This window comes from Hemitrygon akajei, chromosome 20 (assembly GCF_048418815.1).
Source record: "Hemitrygon akajei chromosome 20, sHemAka1.3, whole genome shotgun sequence".
Taxonomy (NCBI): Eukaryota; Metazoa; Chordata; class Chondrichthyes; order Myliobatiformes; family Dasyatidae; genus Hemitrygon; species Hemitrygon akajei.
Genome location: NC_133143.1, coordinates 71,856,271 through 71,877,269, shown reverse-complemented (window position 1 = coordinate 71,877,269; position 20,999 = coordinate 71,856,271). Strand labels below are relative to the sequence as shown.

At 41.6% G+C, this 20,999-nt stretch overlaps 1 protein-coding gene across 7 annotated transcripts in view; it reads right to left on the bottom strand.

Annotated features, from left to right (window-relative positions):
- LOC140713921 (alpha-1,6-mannosylglycoprotein 6-beta-N-acetylglucosaminyltransferase A-like) overlaps window positions 1-20,999 on the bottom strand; it is a 174,493-nt gene that overhangs the window by 26,694 nt on the left and 126,800 nt on the right. For all 7 annotated transcript variants that reach the window (XM_073024612.1, XM_073024609.1, XM_073024614.1 and 4 more), the window contains 3 exons: window positions 15,935-16,084; window positions 10,750-10,896; window positions 9,511-9,627 (listed from right to left, as the gene is read on the bottom strand). In XM_073024612.1, the coding sequence (XP_072880713.1) occupies window positions 9,511-9,627; window positions 10,750-10,896; window positions 15,935-16,084 (414 nt within the window). The remainder of the gene's footprint in view (window positions 1-9,510; window positions 9,628-10,749; window positions 10,897-15,934; window positions 16,085-20,999) is intronic.

Genomic DNA, 20,999 nt, shown 5'->3' with positions numbered 1-20,999 from the left:
TAATAGGTTTGTATTTGTATTTGTATCTGACACTGTGTGTCAGACAGAGTGGTCAGAAGCACTGGGGCTCCACAGGGGACTGTCCTGTCTCCCTTTGTCATCACCATCTACACCTCAGACACAGAGTCTTGCCATATTTAGAAGTTTTCTGATGACTCTGCCATAGTTGGATGCATCAGCAGGGGAGATGAGGCTGAGTACAGGGCTACGGTGGGAAACTTTGTCACGTGGTGTGAGCAGAATCATCTGCAGCTTAATGTGAAAAAGACTAAGGAGCTGGTGGTGGACCTGAGGAGGGCTAAGGCACCGGTGACCGTCGTTTCCATCCAAGGGGTCAGTGTGGACATGGTGGAGGACTACAAAGACCTGGGATATGAATGGACAATAAACTGGACTGGTCAAAGAACACTGAGGCTGTCTACAAGAAGGGTCAGAGCCGTCTCTATTTCCTGAGGAGACTGAGGTCCTTTAACATCTGCTGGACGATGCTGAGGATGTTCTACGAGTCTGTGGTGGCCAGTGCTATCATATTTGCTGTTGTGTGCTGGGGCAGCAGGCTGAGGGTAGCAGACACCAACAGAATCAACAAACTCATTCTTAAGGCCAGTGATGTTGTTGGGGTGGAAATGGACTCTCTGACAGTGGTGTCTGAAAAGAGGATGCTGTCCAAGTTGCATGCCATCTTGGACAATGACTCCCATCCACTCCACAATATCCTGGTTAGGCACAGGAGTACATTCAGCCAGAGACTCATTCCACCGAGATGTAACACTGAGTGTCATAGGAAGTCATTCCTACCTGTGGCCATCAAACTTTACAACTACTCCCTCGGAGTGTCAGACACCCTGAGCCAATAGGCTGGTCCTGGACTTACTTCCAGCGGGCATGATTAACTTATTATTATTTAATTATTTATGGTTTTATATTGCTATATTTCTTCACTATTCTTGGTTGGTGCGGCTGTAACGAAACCGAATTTCCCTCGGGATCAATAAAGTATGTCTGTCTGTCTGATAAACATGACCTACCACGCACAAAGCCATGTTGACTCTCCCTAATAAGTCCCTGTCTATCTAAATACTTGTAGATCTTATCTCTTAGTACTCCTTCCAAGAATCTACCTAATACCGACGTCAGACTTACCAGCCTATAATTTCCCGGATTACTTTTAGAGCCTTTTTAAACCAATATGTATCCAGCATTTTCTGTTGTATGGTGATTAGTGTGACAACAACTAAAGGATTGCTTCAAAATTAGCTGGAAAAGCATCACCCTTGTACATCATATTTTATAGGATTGCATTTATATATGTTTTTATATTGTGCTTTTTGTTTTTTATTGTGCTTTATGCTTATTATGTTTCTCTGCACTCCATTGGTTCCAGAGTAACAATCATTTTGTTCTCCTTTACACTTCTCTACTGAAGAATGACAATAAACTATCTTGAATCTTGAATTCGTGCTCCTCAGAAAGATTATTTATTTAAACAGTAATTTCCTGACCATGGGGAATGATCATACAATACAACCATTGTTGGTAGAATCTCAGGTGGAAATGAGAGGGTGTACAGGAGTGAGATATGCCAACTAGTGGAATGGTGTCGCAGCAACAACCTGGCACTCATCGTCAGTAAGATGGAAGAGCTGATTATGGACTTCAGGAAGGGCAAGATGAAGGAGCACATACCAATCCTGATAGAGAAATCAGAAGTGGAGAGAGTGAGCAGTTTCAAGCTCTTGGGTGTCAAGATCTCTGAGGACCTAACCTGGTCCCAACACATCGATTCAACTATAAAGAAGGCAAGACAGCAACTATACTTCATTAGGAGCTTAAAGAGATTTGGTATTTCAACAAATACATTCAAAAACTTCTATAGATGTACCGTAGAGAGCATTCTGACAGACTGCATCACTGTCTGGTATGGGGCTGGGGGGGCGGGGGGGGGGGGGGCTACTGCACAGGACCGAAAGAAGCGGCAGAGGGTCGTAAACTTAGTTGGTTCCATCTTGGATACTAGTCTACAAAGTACCCAGGGCATCTTCAAGAGGTGGTGCCTCAGAAAGGCAGAGTCCATTATTAAGGACCTTCAGCACTGAGGACATGCCCTTTTCTCACTGTTATCATCAGGCAGGAGATACAGAAGTTTGAAGGCACACACTCAGTGATTCAGGAACACCTTTTTCCCCTCTGCCATCTGATTCCTAAAAGGACATTGAACCTGTGAACACTAACTCAATTTTTAAATATATTTCTGTTTTTACACAATTTTTAATCTATTCCATATACGTATAATGTGATTGATAGATTGATTCTTCTATATTTGTATTGCATTGAACTGCTGCTGCTAAGTTAACAAATTTCACGACACGTGCCGGTGATAATAAACCTGATTCTGATTATGACCTCTAGAGGGAGGCAAAGACCAACAATTACAATGAATTTCAGCTGAACAAGGATTGTCTACGATAACTTAAATCAGGAGCATCGCAGGTTTCAACATGTCTATTTTATAGAGTTATATGGGTCTGTTTTAATGTACACGATGAATTTGGGAAAATGCAACTGTGAGTCCATTCTTGAGTGAAGTATTACAAAGAATGGATAATATTACAGGACTGAAGCCACTGCAATTGTACACAAGTACTTGACAGTAAAGAGATTAAAGGCAACTATACTTTTTGCAAGAATCTACTGAATAGCTTTTAAAAGTTGTTGACTATTAATTGAACTGGTTCCACGGTATATAGAAAAGATTAGCAATATTTGTCACATGTACAAACGATTGTACATTGAAATGTCAAAACACCATAACATACAGTGGATTGGATTCAGAATCCCCTGCTCCAGTCCTTCAGCCATATATTTATCCTCCACCTCATCCTATTCCTAAACTCATTGTCACATGGCTCATGCAGCAATCTTGAGATTACTACCCTTGAGATTCTCAGCTTCCTTCCCAACTCCCTGTATTCTGCTTTCAGGACCTCCTCCCTTTTCCTACCTATGTCGTTGGTCCCAATATGTACCACAACCTCTGGCTGCTCACCCTCCCATTTCAGGATATTGTGGATGTGCTCAGAAACATTACAAAACCTGGCACCTGGGAGGCAAACTACCATCTGTGTAATGCACACCACTGGTCACCGACCTCCATGCAGAATATGACCCGTCTACAACCACTCTTTGCCTTCTGTGGGCAAGCCAGTTCTGGATCCACAAACTAATGTCCCCTTGGATCCATTGCCTACTTACTTTCTCAATAAGCCTTGCATGGGGTAGCTTGTCAAATGCCTTGCTGAAATCCATGTATACTACATCTACTGCTCTACCTTCATCAATGTGTTTAGTCACATCCTCAAAAAATTCAATTTCATAAGGCACAAACTGCCTTTGACAAAGCCTTGCTGACTATTCCTTATCATATTATGCCTCCCCAAATGTTCATAAATCCTGCCTCTCAGGATCTTCTTCATCAACTTAATAACCACTGAAGTAAGACTCACTGGTCTATAATTTCCTGGGCTATCTCTACTCCCTTTCTTGAATAATGGAACAACATCTGCAATCCTCCAATCCTCCGGAATCTCTCCTGTCCTCATTGATGATGCAAAGATCATCACCAGAGACTCAGCAGACTCCTCCCTCGCCTCCCACAGTAACCTGAAGTACATCTCGTCTGGCCCCGGTGACTTATCCAACTTGATGCTTTCCAAAGGCTCCAGCACATCCTCTTTCTTAATATCTACATGCTCAAGCTTTTCAGTCCACTGTAAGTCATCCCTACAATCACCAAGATCCTTTTCCATAGTGAATACTGAAGCAAAGTATTCATTAAGTACCTCTGCTATCTCCTTTGATTCCATACACACTTATCCACTGTCACACTTGATTGGTCCTATTCTCTCACGTCTTATCTTCTTGCTCTTCACATACTTATGAAGTAGGAGTAGTTCCTCGATCTGACAACTGGCAAGCTGTAAAAAACATGTTGAGGCTACAGTTTTGACCTGGCAAAGAGAAACAGCCTGGAAGGAAGGCACTTGCCCACTGTGCCTTTGGCAGGTATTTGTAAGATCTGCTCTGCAAATCTTTCCCCTTCTGGTCATTCTCAAATTCTATTTTGAAAATTATTACATCTGCTTCTATCATTCTTGCTATGCACACCATTACAATTTCACTAGACAGAAATATTCTGTTTCATTGAACAGAAATATTCCTAGGTTTCTACCTCTCAGTCAAATTGCTCTTAGGTTACATGGAGCTAAGAAAAATCGAGGGCTATGGGTAACCCTAAGTAATTTCTAAAGTAAGTACATGTTTGGCACAGCATTATGGGCTGAAGGGCCTGTATTGTGCTGTAGGATTTTCTATGTTTCTAAGTGCACTAATTACACTAAAAATATCAGATTTTAAAAAAATAAAAAACATGAAGAAAATCAACTGATTAGTCAGTTGAAGGGTCACAGCCTGAAATGTCAACTGTTCATTCCTGACCTGAGTTACTCTAGCATTTATGAGGAAATCTGCAGATGCTGGAAATTCAAGCAACACACACAAAATGCTGGTGGAACGCAGCATGCCAGACAGCATTTATAGGAAGAAGTACAGTCGCTGTTTTCAGGCTGAGACCCTTCGTCAGGACTAACTGCAAGAAAAGATAGTAAGAGATTTGAAAGTGGGGGGGGGGGGCGGGTGGGAAATACAAAATGACAGAAGAAAACCGGAGGGGGTGGGGGGAAGCTAAGAGCTGGAAAGGTGATTGGCAAAAGGGATACACAGCTGGAGAAGGGAAAGGATCGTGGGATGGGAGGCCTAGGGAGAAAGAAAGGGGGATGGGAGCACCAGAGGGAGCTGGAGAACAGGCAAAGAGTAATAGGCAGAGAGAGAAATAAAAGGGGAGGGGGAAAGAAGGGGAGGAGTATCTGCTTCCTCTGGCGGCAGAGGTGTTCAGCGAAACGGTCTCCCAGTCTGCGTCGGGTCTCACCAATATATAAAAGGCTGCACCAGGAGCACCGGACGCAGTATACCACACCAGCCGACTCACAGGTGAAGTGTCGCCTCACCTGGAAGGACTGTCTGGGGCCCTGAATGGTGGTGAGGAAGGAAGTGTAAGGGCAGGTGAAGCACTTGTTCCGCTTACAAGGATAAGTGCCAGGAGGGAGATCGGTGGGAAGGGATGGGGGGGGGGGGGGGATGAATGGACAAGGGGGTCGCTTAGGGAGCAATCCCTGCGGAAAACAGAAAGAGAGGGGGAGGGAAAGATGTGCTTGGTAGTGGGATCTCGCTGGAGGTGGCGGAAGTTACGGAAAATTATATGTTGGACCCGGAGGCTAGTGGGGTGGTAGGTGAGGACAAGGGGAACCCTATCCCGAGTGGGGTGGCCGGCGGATGGAGTGGCGAAACATCGTCACTACCTCCTCCCATAGATGCTGTCTGGCCTGCTGAGTTCTGCCAGCATTTTGTGTTTTTATTTATTTCCAGCATCTGCAGATTCACTCGTGTTAGCTGTGAGAGACAGTAGGCTTATAGTAGATAGCATCTCCCAGTGGCCACACATTTTAATTCCACGTCCCATTCCCATATGTCTATTCATGGCCTCCTCTACTGTCAAGATGAAGCCACACTCGGGTTGGAGGAACAACACCTTATATTCCGTCTGGGTAGCCTCCAAACTGATAGCATGAACATTGATTTCTCTATCTTCCATTAATGCCCCTCCTCCCCTTATTTCCCCATCCCTGATTTATTTATTTTCCCCCCTCCCTTTTTTTTCTCTCTCTGCCCATCACTCTTTGCCTGTTCTCCATCTCCCTCTGGTGCTCCCTTCCCCCTTTCTTTCTCCCTAGGCCTCCCGTCCCATGATCCTTTCCCTTCTCCAGCTCTGTATCCCTTTTGCCAATCACCTTTCCAGCTCTCAACTTCACCCCACTCCCTTGTGTCTTCTCCTATCTTTTCGCATTTTCCCCTCCCCCTCCTACTTTCAAATCTCTTACTATCTTTCCTTTCAGTTAGTCCTGACGAAGGGTCTTGACCAGAAACGTCAACAGTACTTCTCCCTACAGATGCTGCCTGGCCTGCTGCGTTCTACCAGCATTTTGTGTGTGTTACTCCAGCATTTTGTGTGTTACTCTGGATTTCCAGCATCTGCAGAATCTCTTGTGTTTAAAATCATCTGTATTACTTGGATCACTCCCTCCCCTCCCAACCTGGCCTTCATTGTTAATCAATTACAGTTGTTAATCAGTTACATTGTTAATCAGTTTTAGTTTTAGCTTGTTTAATTGTTAATCGTTTAAATTTACATTTTATTATTCCATCATTTTCCTGAGTAAAGTCACGTTGTCTCGGATTATCTATAACATCTTCCCCACTCCAAATATACCTATTGTTTCTATTCCTTTGGAAGCAACAGTTACACTCGCAGTCTGATCACCAGTCTGTAATGTTCCAGAGCCCAAGGAAGAATGGACAACTGTAGCCAAGACCTCTGCTGCAAGGGTAAATCCATCTACGTCAGTCACCTGCTCACTTTCAGCATTGCTCATTTTTTACTCACTCCTATTTGTCCCTGTTTATTCTCTACTAAAGTCTCCCATGACAGTGGTGCTCACAATAACTTCTTCCATGAATTCCTCAGTTGATGTCTCAGTTGTGTCTGTGGCCCATTAGCCGCAACCTTCCTTTGATTATTCTGTGACACTTTCCAGTTTCCTTTGTTTTGGTAAGCAGCAATCAGTTTTCATTTCTGTCTCTGCAGTTATCCAAATCCAGTTATTCAAAAACAGCTTTAGTGCCATTCCCAATCAACTGAAGTTAACAATAATGAACCATTAATGTAGCAAAATGCCATTTACATTAGAGCAATATATAGCTCACCCCTTCTGTAAGTCAGTTGTTCTGCACTGAATAACTTGGGTAGAAGTCCTTGTTACTTTTTCCCTTCAAAGTATATATATTTTTTAAATTTCTAAGGCAATAATTATGACGGTGGTGATCATAGATTTCACCCAATCAAACAGAAAGTCCAAAGACTTCTCTGTGACACTGATGGTAATAATTCTTCTCAAGGTAGAGCCTGACATAGCAGCAAACCCCATTGTAGAGTCAGACGTAGCAGCAGATCCCAATGAAACTCCAATATTTCTGAGTTACATACATATTGCCATTGGAACAGAAGATTTTCTAAACTATAGTATTTTTTCTTTCTCTGGGTGCCCAGAGATATCATCATATCATCCAGTGTTGGACATGGCTCAGGAAACTCCTGATCAGTAACCCACAAATTACTACAACACAAGCCCGGTTAGTGAGTAGGAATTCAGCATAACATCTAAAACTTTGACATCTACTTCCTTAGGAGTTTGTAGAGATGTGGCACGACATCAAAGACTTTGTTAAACCTCAACTTTGTTAAGAATTTGTACAGATTCGGCATGGGATCTAAAACTTTGACAAACTCTACTTTCTTTGGAGCTTGTAGAGATTGGCATGACATCTAATACTTTGACAAACTTCTATAGATGTGAAGTGGAGAGTATGTTGACTGGCTGCATCACAGTTTGGTATGGAAACACCAATGAATGGAAAATCTTACAAAAAGTAGTGGATATGGCCCAGTACATTGTGGGTAAAGCCCTCCCAAGCATTGAGCACATCCACACACAGTGTTGTCACAGGAAAGCAGCATCCATCATCAGGGACCCTCATTATCCAGGCCATGCTCACTTCTCACTGCTGTCATCAGGAAGGAGGCACAGGAGTCTCAGTACCAACAGAAACAGGTTCAGGAAGTTATTACAGTGGAGTAAAGAAGGTTACAGAGGCATGAGAGGACCTGGCCAGAAATGATTGGAAAAGAACATGTAGAGATGATGGCAGAGCAGCAATTACTGGAACTTCTGGAAGTAACTTGGAAAGCACAGGAGATATACATCCCAAAGAGGAAGAATTATTCTAAAGGCAAGATGACACAACCGTGACTAACAAGAAAAGTCAAAGCCAACACAAAAGTTAAAAAAAGGGCATATACAGTAATAGAGAAAAAATTAGTGGGAAGTTAGAGGATTGGGAAGCTTTTAAAAACCAACAGAAGTCAACTAAAAGAGTCATTAAGAAAGTTAAGATGGAATATGAAAGTAAGCTAGCCTGTAAATTTTATAGAGGATACCAAAAGTTTCTTCAGATACATAAAGTGTTAAAGACAAGTGAGAGTAGATATTGGATTGCTGGAAAATGATGCTGGAGTGGTAGTAATGGGGGACTAGGATATGGCAGATGAACTGAATAAATATTTTGCATTTGTCTTAATTGTGGAAGACTTTAGCTCTATGGTGGAGGTCCCAGGTGTCAGGGGTCATGAAGTGTGTGAAGTTACCATTACTAGGGAGAAGGTTCTTTGGAAACTGAAAGGTCTGAAGGTAGATAAGTCACCTGGACCAGATGGTGTACACCCCAGGGTTCTGAAAGAGGTGGCTGAAGAGATTGTGGGGGGATTAACAATGATTTTTCAAGAATCACTAGATTCTGAAATGGTTCAGGAATACTTGAAAATTGCAAATGTCACTTCACTCTTCAAGAAGGGAGAGAGAGGCAGAAGAAAGGAAACTATATGCCAATTAGTCTGACCTCAGTGTTGGAAGGATGTTCGAGTGGATTATTAATGATCAGGCCTCAGGGTTCTTGGAAGCACGTGATAAAATAAGTCGTCGTCTCTAATAACCCTAATCCTATGTTTTATGGTCTTATTTATGACCCCTCAACCATCAGCCTCTTGAACCAGAGGAGATAAGTTCACTCAACTTCACTTGCTCCATCATTGAACTGTTCCCACAACCTATGGACTCACTTTCAAGGACTCTTCATCTCATGCTCATAATATTTATTGCTTATTTATTTATTATTATTTCCTTTATTTTGTACTTGCACAGTGGTTGTCTGGCCTGCTGGGTGTGGTCTTTAATTGATCTATTATGGTTCTTGGAATGACTGAGTATGCCTGCAAAAAAATGAATCCCAGGATTCTATATGGTGACATGCGTACCTTGATAATAAAATGAAACTTGAACCTTTAACTATGGTCCACTACCCTCACCCATCAGATTCCGTCTTCTTCAGCCCTTTACCTTTTCCACCTATCACCTCCCAGCTTCTCACCTTGTCCTCCATTGTTATCCACCTGGTGTCTCTTGTCATCTTCTAGCTTGTCTCCTCACCACCCCCCCTGCCACCCCACGTCCCCCCCATCCACCCAACTTCTTATTCTGGCATCATCCCCCTTTCTTTCTACTCCTGAAGGAGGCTCTCAGCCAGTAACATCGACTATTCTTTTCTGTAGATGCTGCCTGACCTGCTGAGTTCATCCAGTGTTTTGTGTGTTGCTCTGGATTTCCAGCATCTGTAGCATCTCTCGTATTTGTGATACTGAGCTTTTACATGGATTTCATTTAAGTGCAAAGTTACTCCTACAATTGCAGTGTGATATGATTTAGTAGTAATGTGTTACCCAAATACCTTCTGGGTCATTATTTGCTGCAACGATTCTTTTACCAGGCTAAGGTTGTCAATGTCAACAGTCCAGACATGTGGCTTCCCAATGTAAGTTTCTGCATAAGGATGCTGAGATGATAGCTGTTAATGGAATTAAAGGTAGTGTTTTAGTTCAAAAACTCCATACTAGCTACTTTATCTAATTTTCATAGCGCAGAAGATGGCAGAGAACAAATTATTGATTGTATATGGACATTTGAAATTGCTGTATGTCTTATATTCAGGAATGGAAAATCACCAAGTCCTCTGACACCCATCAGGTCCTCCTCAAGATCTTCATTTCCCTCAAAGGATAGACACTTCCAGTTCTTTTCAGGTGTGTGTGTGGGGGGGTGGGTATTCTCCCATTTCAACTTTCCTAATTTCTTCTACCTCCCAACCTGCAACCATGTTTGATCTGTGTAATTCATAGTCCTGGACGACCCAAGTGTCATGCTGCCAGAGATTAGCAAACAACAAAATACACCTGAAATTACTGTTTCATTATTTCTAATCATGGAAACATGTTTCAGAGAATAGTATGGTTAGTCTTTCATAATGATCTTCAATTTCATTAATAACAAGTGAAACCCTGTTTTCCTTGGGCTGCGTACGTCTAGGGAATATACACTCTGGTGTCGCCAGATCCGTGAGATTGGGACAGCTCTCCCATCCCATACCCTGGTTTGTGTGAATGCTATATAATTTGCTACCCTTTTATAACTCAGTGCTAAAAATTAACAGACAGCACACTGCATATGGCTGAAGAAATTATATTTATGAATGTTAACTTAACTAAAGGGTTAGTAAAGAAAAGAAAGGGAAAAAATCAAAAAGGGTCCATTATAATTAAACAGTCAAATGTGCACAAGTTGGAGCTCAATTCTTTCGAAAGTCATTTTCACTGATCCTCAGGAGACTTCTGCAGGTTGCTCCATCGAATCACAGTCCCCACTGTGTCGAATCCTACGACTGGTTCTCTCCAGCCTCTTCTATCTTCATCTCCCACAGAACAAAATCCCGAGCTCACACCGGTGTCAGGCACACAACAAAACCCGCTCCCCGGATTAGATGGGTCACATTCCAAAGTACCCATTATCTCTAACCATAACACCAACACTGCTTCTAATGAAAGACCATTACAATAGCAGTGAAACCTTTCCCCGGGTGTTAAAATGGTGGAATTTAACTTAACCATAAATAATAGAAATGTAATTCACACACCTCTCTGAAGGTTGGTTTCCTCTGAAAGAATTGAGTATTTTTTCTGTTCTTTGGAGGGTTAAATTTTACATTCAGAAATATGCAGCCATTCGCTATTGCTTCTAGAGGGGCAGGGCCTTCGTAGGGGAATCCAAGTCCCACAAAAACCTAAAGGATTCAGTCAACATTGTACAAATCAGTACTGCACACTAGAATTTCATCAGATCCAGACACATTTATTCCAGTGAGATACAATCCGTAAGATGCACTGCCTTCAGAATAGAGAGGCATCCTTTTAGAATGGAGATGAGGAGGAATTTCTTTATCCAGGGGGTGGTGAATCTGTGGAATTCATTGCCACAGATGGCCAAGTCATTGGGTATATTTAAAGTGGAGGTTGATAGATTCTTGATTAATAAGGATGTGAAAGGTTATGAGGAGAAGTCAAGAGAATGTGATTGAGAGGAATAATAAATCAGCTATGTTTGAGTGGTGGAAGAGATTCAATGGGCTGAATGGCCTAACTTTGCTCCTATATCTTATGGTCTTATAAATATGTTATTTTGGGATATGGAATTAGTGAAATGTGAGTGTGTTTGTTTGCTGAAAAGGGAGAGAGCAGTGATGAATGCAATGGGTTTCTGCAATCAGTTAATTTCTAACCCTCATCAGGCCTTTTTAAGGATTAATTGTGTTTGAGGTGTTATGTGGATCTCATCACACAGTATTCCAACCTGCTGATCATTTTTGCCGTGCTCACTATTTATGTGGCCAACTGTTTGTAGTTGGGTGGGTCTATAAGCAGCACCTGAACTTCAGGAAGCAGGTCTTGAGGTCACACCCAGAGCTGGTCGGTAACCTTGTCACAATCTGCTGTCTATTTAAAACTGGATTTAAATAATTTCTTAAAAACTTACAAAAAATAACATTTAAAAAAAACTGAAAACTCTACTTCTAAACTTAATTCTGAAAAATATGGTTTAGAAGTAGAGTTTTCAGTTTTTTTTAAATGTTATTTTTTGTAAGTTTTTAAGAAATTTTTCTTCTGAGTGATGCTGCCTGATGTGCTGAGTATTTTCAATAGTTTTAAACACAGGAGATTCTGCAGGTATGTGAATCCAGAGCAACTTAGAGATAGTATTTATAATTATCTGGATAGACAGGATCTGATTAGGAGTAGCCAGCATGGATTTGTGCGTGGAAGGTCATGTTTTGACAAACCTTATTGAATTTTTTGAAGTAGTTACGAGGAATGTTGACGAGGGTAAGGCAGTGGATGTAGTCTATATGGACTTCAGCAAGGCCTTTGACAAAGTTCCACATGGAAGGTTAGTTAAGAAGGTTCAGTCGTTAGGTATTAGTGCTGGAGTAATAAAATGGATTCAACAGTGGCTAGATGGGAGATGCCAGAGAGTAGTGGTGGATAATTGTTTATCGGGATGGAGGCCGGTGACTAGCGGGGTGCCTCAGGGATCTGTTTTGGGCCCAATGTTGTTTGTAATATACATAAATGATCTGGATGATGGGGTGGTAAATTGGATTAGTAAGTATGCTGATGATACTAAGGTAGGAGGTGTTGTGGATAATGAGGTGGGTTTTCAAAGCTTGCAGGGAGATTTATGCCGGTTAGAAGAATGGGCTGAACGTTGGCAGATGGAGTTTAATGCTGAGAAGTGTGAGGTTCTACATTTTGGCAGGAATAATCCAAATAGAACATACAGGGTAAATGGTAGGGCATTGAGGAATGCAGTGGAACAGAGAGATCTAGGAATAACAGTGCATAGTTCCCTGAAGGTGGAGTCTCATGTAGATAGGGTGGTGAAGAAGGCTTTTGGAACGCTGGCCTTTATAAATCAGAGCATTGAGTACAGAAGTTGGGATGTAATGTTAAAATTGTACAAGGCATTGGTAAGGCCAAATTTGGAATATTGTGTACAGTTCTGGTCACCGAATTATAGGAAAGATATCAATAAATTAGAGAGAGTGCAGAGACGATTTACTAGGATGTTACCAGGGTTTCAGCACTTAAGTTACAGAGAAAGGTTGAACAAGTTAGGTCTCTATTCATTGGAGCGTAGAAGGTTGAGGGGGGATTTGATCGAGGTATTTAAAATGTTGAGAGGGATAGATAGAGTTGACGTGAATAGGCTGTTTCCATTGAGAGTAGGGGAGATTCAAACGAGAGGACATGATTTGAGAGTTAGGGGGCAAAAGTTTAAGGGAAACACGAGGGGGTATTTCTTTACTCAGAGAGTGATAGCTGTGTGGAATGAGCTTCCTGTAGAAGTAGTAGAGGCCAGATCAGTTGTGTCATTTAAGGTAAAATTGGATAGGTATATGGATGGGAAAGGAGTGGAGGGTTATGGGCTGAGTGCGGGTAGGTGGGACTAGGTGAGATTAAGAGTTCGGCACGGACTAGGAGGGCCGGAATGGCCTGTTTCCGTGCTGTGATTGTTATATGTTATATGTTATATGTTAACTCACACAAAATACCGGAGGAACTCAGCAGGTCAAGCAGCTTCTATGGATGGGATAAATAGTCAATGTTTCAGGGTGAGAATCTTTATCAGAGCTGGCCAATTGTTTTAAATTGTTAGCTCTGGGTAATGGAAGTCATCTGAAAGGGATAAATGCAGAATTTCCACAATCATTACAATTTTAACTTCTCAAAATATACATTTTTTTCCAGACATGTCCTAGTCCAATGTTTCATTCACAGAATGGTAATGTATATTACAAGTCCAAATATGGCGGGGTGGGGGGTGCGTTAATCTTACTATATCAAGTTTAGTAATATATTCAGATCAATTAATATTCTCCTTAAACCCTGTATATCTTTTTCATATAATTCATCATGGAACGTTGTACAAGTACTTTGCTTAGTTTTGAACTACTAGACAAAAATCCAGGCCAAGTAATACAAAACAATATACATTCTTTACAATTGTTCACACATTGGTTTAAACTTTCTTCATTATTCCAATTGGATATCCATTCAACTTTTTAGAAAGTTGTTTATAAATAATTGGGCCAGCTTGGTATTCCTTTCATACACCTGTGAACCAAGAGCGAAACTCCTGGAGCTGGAAAGCAGCATCCATCGCCCGGACAATGCTCTCTTCTCACTGCTGCTATCTGGAAGTCTTGGGTCCCACACCACCAGGTTCAGGAACAGTTATTATCCCTCAGCCATCAGACTCCTGAACCGGTGTGGATTGCTTCACTCACCTCAACACTGAACTGATTCCATAACCTATGGATTCACTTTCAAGGACTCTTCATCTCATGTTCTCAATATTTATTACTTATTTATTTATAATTATTATTTTATTTTTATTTTTTGTATTTGCATAATTTGCTGTCCTTTACACATTGGGTGTTTGTCCATCTTTGTTGTGTGTAGTTTTTCATTGATTCTATTGTGTTTCTTTGTATTTATGAGAGGCATTGATTGTGTGGATAGTCAGAGGCTTTTTCCCAGGGCTGAAATGACTGCCACAAGAGGGCATAGGTTTAAGGTACTTGGGAGTAGGTACAGAGGAGATGTCAAGGATAAGTTCTTTTACACAGAGAGTGGTGAGTGCGTGGAATGGACTGCCAGCAATGGTGGTGGAGGCAGATACAATAGGGTCTTTAAAGAGACTTTTGGATAGGTACGTGGAGCTTAAGAAAAATAGAGGGCTATGGGTAAACCTAGTAATTTCTAAGGTAGGGACATGTTCGGCACAACTTTGTGAGCCGAAGGGCCTGTATTGTACTGTAGGTTTTCTATGTTTCTATTTACTGTGAATGCCTGCAAGAAAATGAATCTTTAGGGTTGTATATGGTGCCATATATGTACTTTGATAATAAATTGAATTTGCACTTTGAGATGTGTAATTCCTCATTCATCCCTGTTTCTAAGTTATCTACTCCATTCTGCATTTTTAAATCTGAGATGGCTTTCTTGCTTGGTCTTTGCTTCTGCATTGAATTTAAAGACTTTTCTCATTTCATCTGTTTCCCAGAGTCATCCTGTTTTCTGAAACTTCTGTAAGGTAACTGGATCAACAAATTTGCAAATGACACCAAGACTGGGGGTGTAATGGACAGCAAGGAAACTATCATGGCTTGCACTGAGATCTGGAACAGCTGGAAAAATGGGCTGAAAGATGGCAGTTGTAATTTAATGCAGACAAGTGTGAAGAGTTGCACTTTAGGAGGACTAACTAGGGTAGGACTTACACAGTGAATGGTAGGGCACTGAGAATTGTGATAGAACAAAGGGATTTGGGAATACTGGTCCATAATTCCTCAAAAGTGGTGTCACAGATACACAGGATCGTAAAGAGAGATTTTGGCACATTGGCTTTCATAAATCAATGCATTAAGTACAGGAGATAGAATGTTATGTTGAAATTGTATAAGATGTTGGTGAGGCCAAATTTGGAATATTGTGCCCAGTTTTGGTCACCTACTTACAGAGAAAGTGTGCAGAGATAATTTACAAGAATGTTAAAAATGCACGAGGACCTGAGTTATAGAGAAAGATTGAATAGGTTAGGACTTTTTATCCATTGAATGTAGGAGAACGAAGGGAGATTTGATAGAGGTATACAAAATTATGAGGGGTGTAGATAGGATAAATGAATTTTTTCACTGAAGTTAGGTGAGACTACAACTAGAGGTTGTGAATTAAGGGTGAAAGGGGAACATAAGGGGGAACTTCTTCGCTCAAAGGGTGGTGTGTGTGTGGATCGAGCTGTCAGTGTAAGTGGTGGATGCGGGTTCAACTTCAACATTTAAGAGAAGTCTGGATAAGTACATAGATAGGAGAGGTATGCACAGCTATGGTGCGGGTGCTGGTCAATGGGAGGATACAGAATACCAGTCATTATTTCGTCATTTAAAAGCTATTATTAATGCTTTTTGAGAGGGTGATTTTAGATGCATATCATATTTTTACTGAGTTAAGTATTGTATGTAATTAGTTTTGCTACAATAAGTGTATGGGACATTGGAAAAAATGTTGAATTTCCCCATGGGGATGAATAAAGTATCTATCTATCTATCTATCTATCTATTACCTTACAATAACATTTTTTGATATCTCCAACTTTTATGGGCATCTTTTCCTCTAAATGTTCTGCAAATGATCTTATTCTGTAATTTATGACCATCACTGTGACAACCAATTACTTCACTGTATTGTAAGCGTCATACAAACCTTAATCTCCCTGAGGAGGAGTTGTAGATCATGACCGCTTAGAATTCCATGATTAATTACATACTTGGGGAGAAGGACCTTATAATCTTCCTGAAATGTGCCATGAAGCTCAGCATATTGTCTGACAATATCTAGGAAAGATATTTTATCCTGTAAAAAAATTGGGAGACAAAAAATTACAAAAATGACTGCACAAAATGTGGACATAAGTCATAATCTAGTATTTATTACTAGGTACCAGGCCTTCGACCAGTAGCCAAGATGTGGACTACAAAATATAACGGGATATTCATGGGGGATTTCAATATGTAAAAAGATTGGGAAAACCCCAAGAAAATTTGAAGAGTGCATACGAGATGGTTTTTTAGAGCAGCTTGTGGTTGAGCTTACTAGGGGAAAGGCTATTCTGGGTTGGGTGTTGTGTCATGAATCGGATTTGATTAGGGAGCTCAAGGTAAAGGAGCACTTGGGAGGCAGTGACCATAATATGATAGAATTCACCCTGCAATATGAGAAGGAGAAGCTAAAATTGGATGTATCAGTATTACAGAGGAGTAAAGGGAATTACAGAGGTATGAGAGGCATGATTGGAAGGGGACACTAGCAGGAATGACGGCAGAATAGTAATGGCTGGAGTTGCTGGGAAAAAAATTCGGAAGGTGCAGGATAGCCACATCCCTAAGAAGAACAAATATTCTAAAGCAGGATGATGCAACCATGGGTGACAAGGGAAGTCAAAGCCAACATAAAAGCAAAAGAGAATGCATATAATGGAGCAAAAAATTAGTGGAAAGTTAGAGGACTGGGAAATTTTAAAGAAGCCATAAGGAGGAAAAAGATTAAATACGAAGGTAAACTAGCTAATAATATCAAAGAAGATACAGTGGGGGTGCGATCAGAATTCCCGAGAACTGACGCGGACATCCTTCTGGGTAACGGTTTAGCCGGTGGTAAGGTTTGGTCAGCAATGACGCTGATGAGCCGGCCGGTGAGCGTTGCGGCCCCGCCCCTAGAGTCCAAGATCTATCCCGCATGCACAGTCACTCGCAGCATGTCGAGAAAGGCAGCTGAGAACGAGAGCAGTTTAAATCTGGCCAGTATCGATTTGGCCGAGACGTTTTTACTGACCCTGTACCACGAGGGTTTGGAGGGTGGTAAAACAGAGAGTAGTAAAGTGAAAGAGAGTAAGGGAGAGGAGGTAGCCCTGCCCTTAGAGAGGAGTGAAGTGCTAGAGGCACGAAATGAAGATGAGAAACAGGTAAAGCTGTTAAAAGGTCCAGGGTTGGACATGGATGATCTGTCTGGCTTGGCAGAACTGTTTGAAGAAGTGGAAAGTTCTAAAGGTGTTCCCGATAATGAAATGAGGGCAGTCCTAGATGAAAAGGATGCCATTACCTTGAAGAAGTCTGCTGGGTTGGCAGATGAGGTTGTTTCAGCCCGCGGGGTTGAGTTTACTCCGGAAGGGAGTTGCCCAGAGAGTAGCTGGGAGAATCAGGGGAATTTAGAATTTGGACCGGGTACAGGTACTGAAAGCCTGGAAGAGGCAAATGTCTCATTTGAGTGTGTCCAAGATGTGGATGCACGTGGTACTGAACCTCGTAATGGAGCTCGGAAAAAGTCTGAGGTATTTGATTCAGTTGAAAAGGAATGCAGTCCTTGTGGGTCAGATAGACTTGGTTCAGTGAAGAAAGGGTTAACCTCAGTAATAGTGGGAAGTGAGAGTTCCCAGGTGTTTGTGCTCGAAGAGGTGTTAAAGCTTAGTGAGGAGATAGCGGGTGGTGAAGTGACCATTATTATTGCAGGAAAAGGGAAAAGTGTGGTTTCCAAATCGAATGAAGAAAGTTTAAAGTCTGAATTGATATTAGAAGCAGCCACCAGGCTACAGGGACAAAGGCTTGGTACCGCGGCACCTGTGGATCCATTACAGATTGAGTTGGACGGTAAAGGGGCCCCACATGCTATTGTTATTCCAGAGTGTGGTGTGAAACTGCAGAATTCGAAATGCTGTTTGAACAAAGAGGGATCGCTGGTATGGAGACCCACTAGCCTCAGGGGTCCTGAAGAGAAAACTAGCCACTTAAGTAAAATTAAGGAATTGGGTGGAAATCCGGGAAATGGGCTAAGTTTGGAACACATTGTTGATAAAATTACTCCTATGGAAGGAGCAGACGAAGGCCTATTTTGCCAGGGTACGCCAGCTCCCCACGTGGGAACTAACCGGAAAAGAGGCGAGGGTTAATGGGGACGCCATTTTTAAATAGCAGAAACCGGTTTTAAGGGATTTCAACAAAGCCTGTGAAAAATAAAAGACAACCCCCATGGAAGCCTGCCTGTTAAGTTTGAAAGCAACATAAAGATTAGTATTTGCATGAACTTTTGTAGTATACACGTAAGCTTAAGATCACAACTCTTTAGTTTTGTTTGCTGAAGGAAAGAAAAAAAAAATAGGTGGTTACTAAATTGGAGTCTGATGCTACAAGACTTTAGTAGGGTACAAGATGTTAAGATATTAAAGGAAGTGACAATGTAATCGGTAACCATTTAGATACTGACTTGAATGTATAACTGTATTACTCTGTAGTGAAAGGAAAAGCTTTTGTATTGTGTTAGATTCTAAAATCCTGCAAGACTCTGTATTACTCCGTTTTTACCGATGGTAAAAATGCATTGAAGAAAGGGGGTGTTACGCCCGTGGCCCCCTCCTTTTTGAGAATGGCAGGATCGCTATTGATTAGAGTCAGGAGACCCAGGAAATGAGAGAAAGACATGCAGAATCCACAAAGAGTTTGGAATGTGTCCTGGCCTCCGAAAGGTGGACCCATTGATAACGGCTATTGTCTCTTGGAGACGGACTTGTGTATTGAATCCTGTACGATGCATCGAAGCCCCCAGGCAATGAACCGAGGGGGGGGGGGGTTGGTGGAGGGATTGCATCATCCCACCCTGATTGACATCTGAGACCCTGTGAGTCAGGATAAAAGAGGGTCTGAGGAACAGCCCCTTCAGACGCACCAGAAGAAATGCTAGAACTCCTGTAACAGCGTAACAGCGAAAGCCAGTGGAACCAGCCAACGTGCGTCCTTTTCCATTTGCCTCAGAATTGGTGGGTCTTGCCACGGAAGCACGGCTTTAGCTAACCTCGAAGGGGAAATCAGTCCCCCAACGACTCTCGAAGGATTGACATCATAAAAGGAATGGGCAAGTTAAACCTCCGTCTTTCTCTCCAACCAAAAAGGCTGCAGCCTACAGCTTGGCTGAACTAAAGTGACTTTTATATTTCCATCGGACAATACATTATCCCCTAGACAACGATAGAGCTATTTCTTATTGATTATTATTATACCCGCGCTTTTAGATTTAGTATTGACAACGTATATTATCTGTGTGTTTGCACTGATATTATTTTTGTGTATTTTTATCAATAAATACTGTTAAAAATAGTACCATCAGACTTCAACGGACCTCTCTATCTTTGCTGGTAAGTGACCCAGTTACGGGGTATGTAACACTTTCAAGAGAGAGTTAGATAGAGCTCTTAAAGATAGCGGAGTCAAGGGATATGGGGAGAAGGCAGGAACGGGGTACTGATGTGGATGATCAGCCATGATCACAGTGAATGGCGGTGCTGGCTCAAAGGGCTGAATGGCCTACTCCTGCACCTATTGTCTATGGTCTATTGTCTATCTCTGGATGATTGTTTATTAACCATACCAATTGACTTAAGCTTAAGTTCAAAAATTTCTGACCAGATGTTGTTGCATCTGGTCTCCCAATCCATCACACATTTCTGCCAATATCCTACACAGCTCCACTGAGATCCCTGGAAATGTCCCATCACACTAGGACCTCACCTACAACCTGACTCATTCCATTAGATAATAGAATCCACTTTTGATTCCTCTTCCTGAAGTTCATGACCCCACATTAAACTCCATTTGCCAGCTTACCCCTCAGAGTATGTCCCATTGCAAAATCCTTACCAGAACGCACACTACCACGTGTTTTTATATTATCGGTAAAACTTACTGTTGGAAGGAACACTAAATGTTGAATTTTCAAGCATGTTCAAATCAGTACTGGTGACAAGAAAAGGCATTTGTCCTGTCCATCTACAATGGATTTTGAATTCTAATCCCTATGCCGAGTAATTGGACCCATTTGTCTACAAGTTGTGATTCACTGCTAATATTCAACTGACATCAGGAGTGCATTGGACCACATCGTCTGGTGCACAGTGCACATTCTGTGATAACTGACAGAAATTGGGATCTTTTAATTCAACCCACAATGCATATTTATGCCTCTCAGAAAAACTGGAAAGAAGCCACAAATTAAGACTTTCTACAGAGATATATGCTGACTCATTGCGTCACCATCTGAGATTGAGATGTCAATGTGCAGATCGGAAAAAACTGCAGAGGGTTGTAAACTGAATCAGTTCCATCATGGGCATGGGATCCCACCATTGAGGATGCCTCCAAAAGGCAATGCCTCAAGAAGGCAGCATCCATCATCAAGGATCCTCACCACCCAGGATTCTCTCATTGTTATCATGAGGAAGGAGGTACAGGAGCCTGAAGATACACACTCAACATTTCAGAAACAGCTTCTTCCCCAACACCGTCAGACTGAACCCACGAACAGTTTCTCACTATGCTTTTGCTCTCTTTTTGCACTACTTATTTACTTTTTATACTCTGAGTGGCCACTTTACATAGAACATAGACTAGTACAGCACAGTACAGGCCCTTCAGCCCACAATGTTGTGCCAACCCTTCCCTTTTCTATTTTCTAATTATGATTTATAATTTAAAATTTTTATTATATTTATTTTGATTTGTACTTCAGGGAGCGTGAAGCGCAGAAACAAATATCACTGTGATGATTGTACACTCTAGCATCAATTGTTTGGTGACAACAAAGTAAAATAAAGTAAAGTTTATTAGATACACCAGTACATCTGTTACCTGATGCACATATCCATTCAGCCAAAAATGTGGCAGCAACTCAGTGCATAAAAGCATGCAGACATGGTCAAGAGGTTCTGTTGTTGTTGTTCAGATCA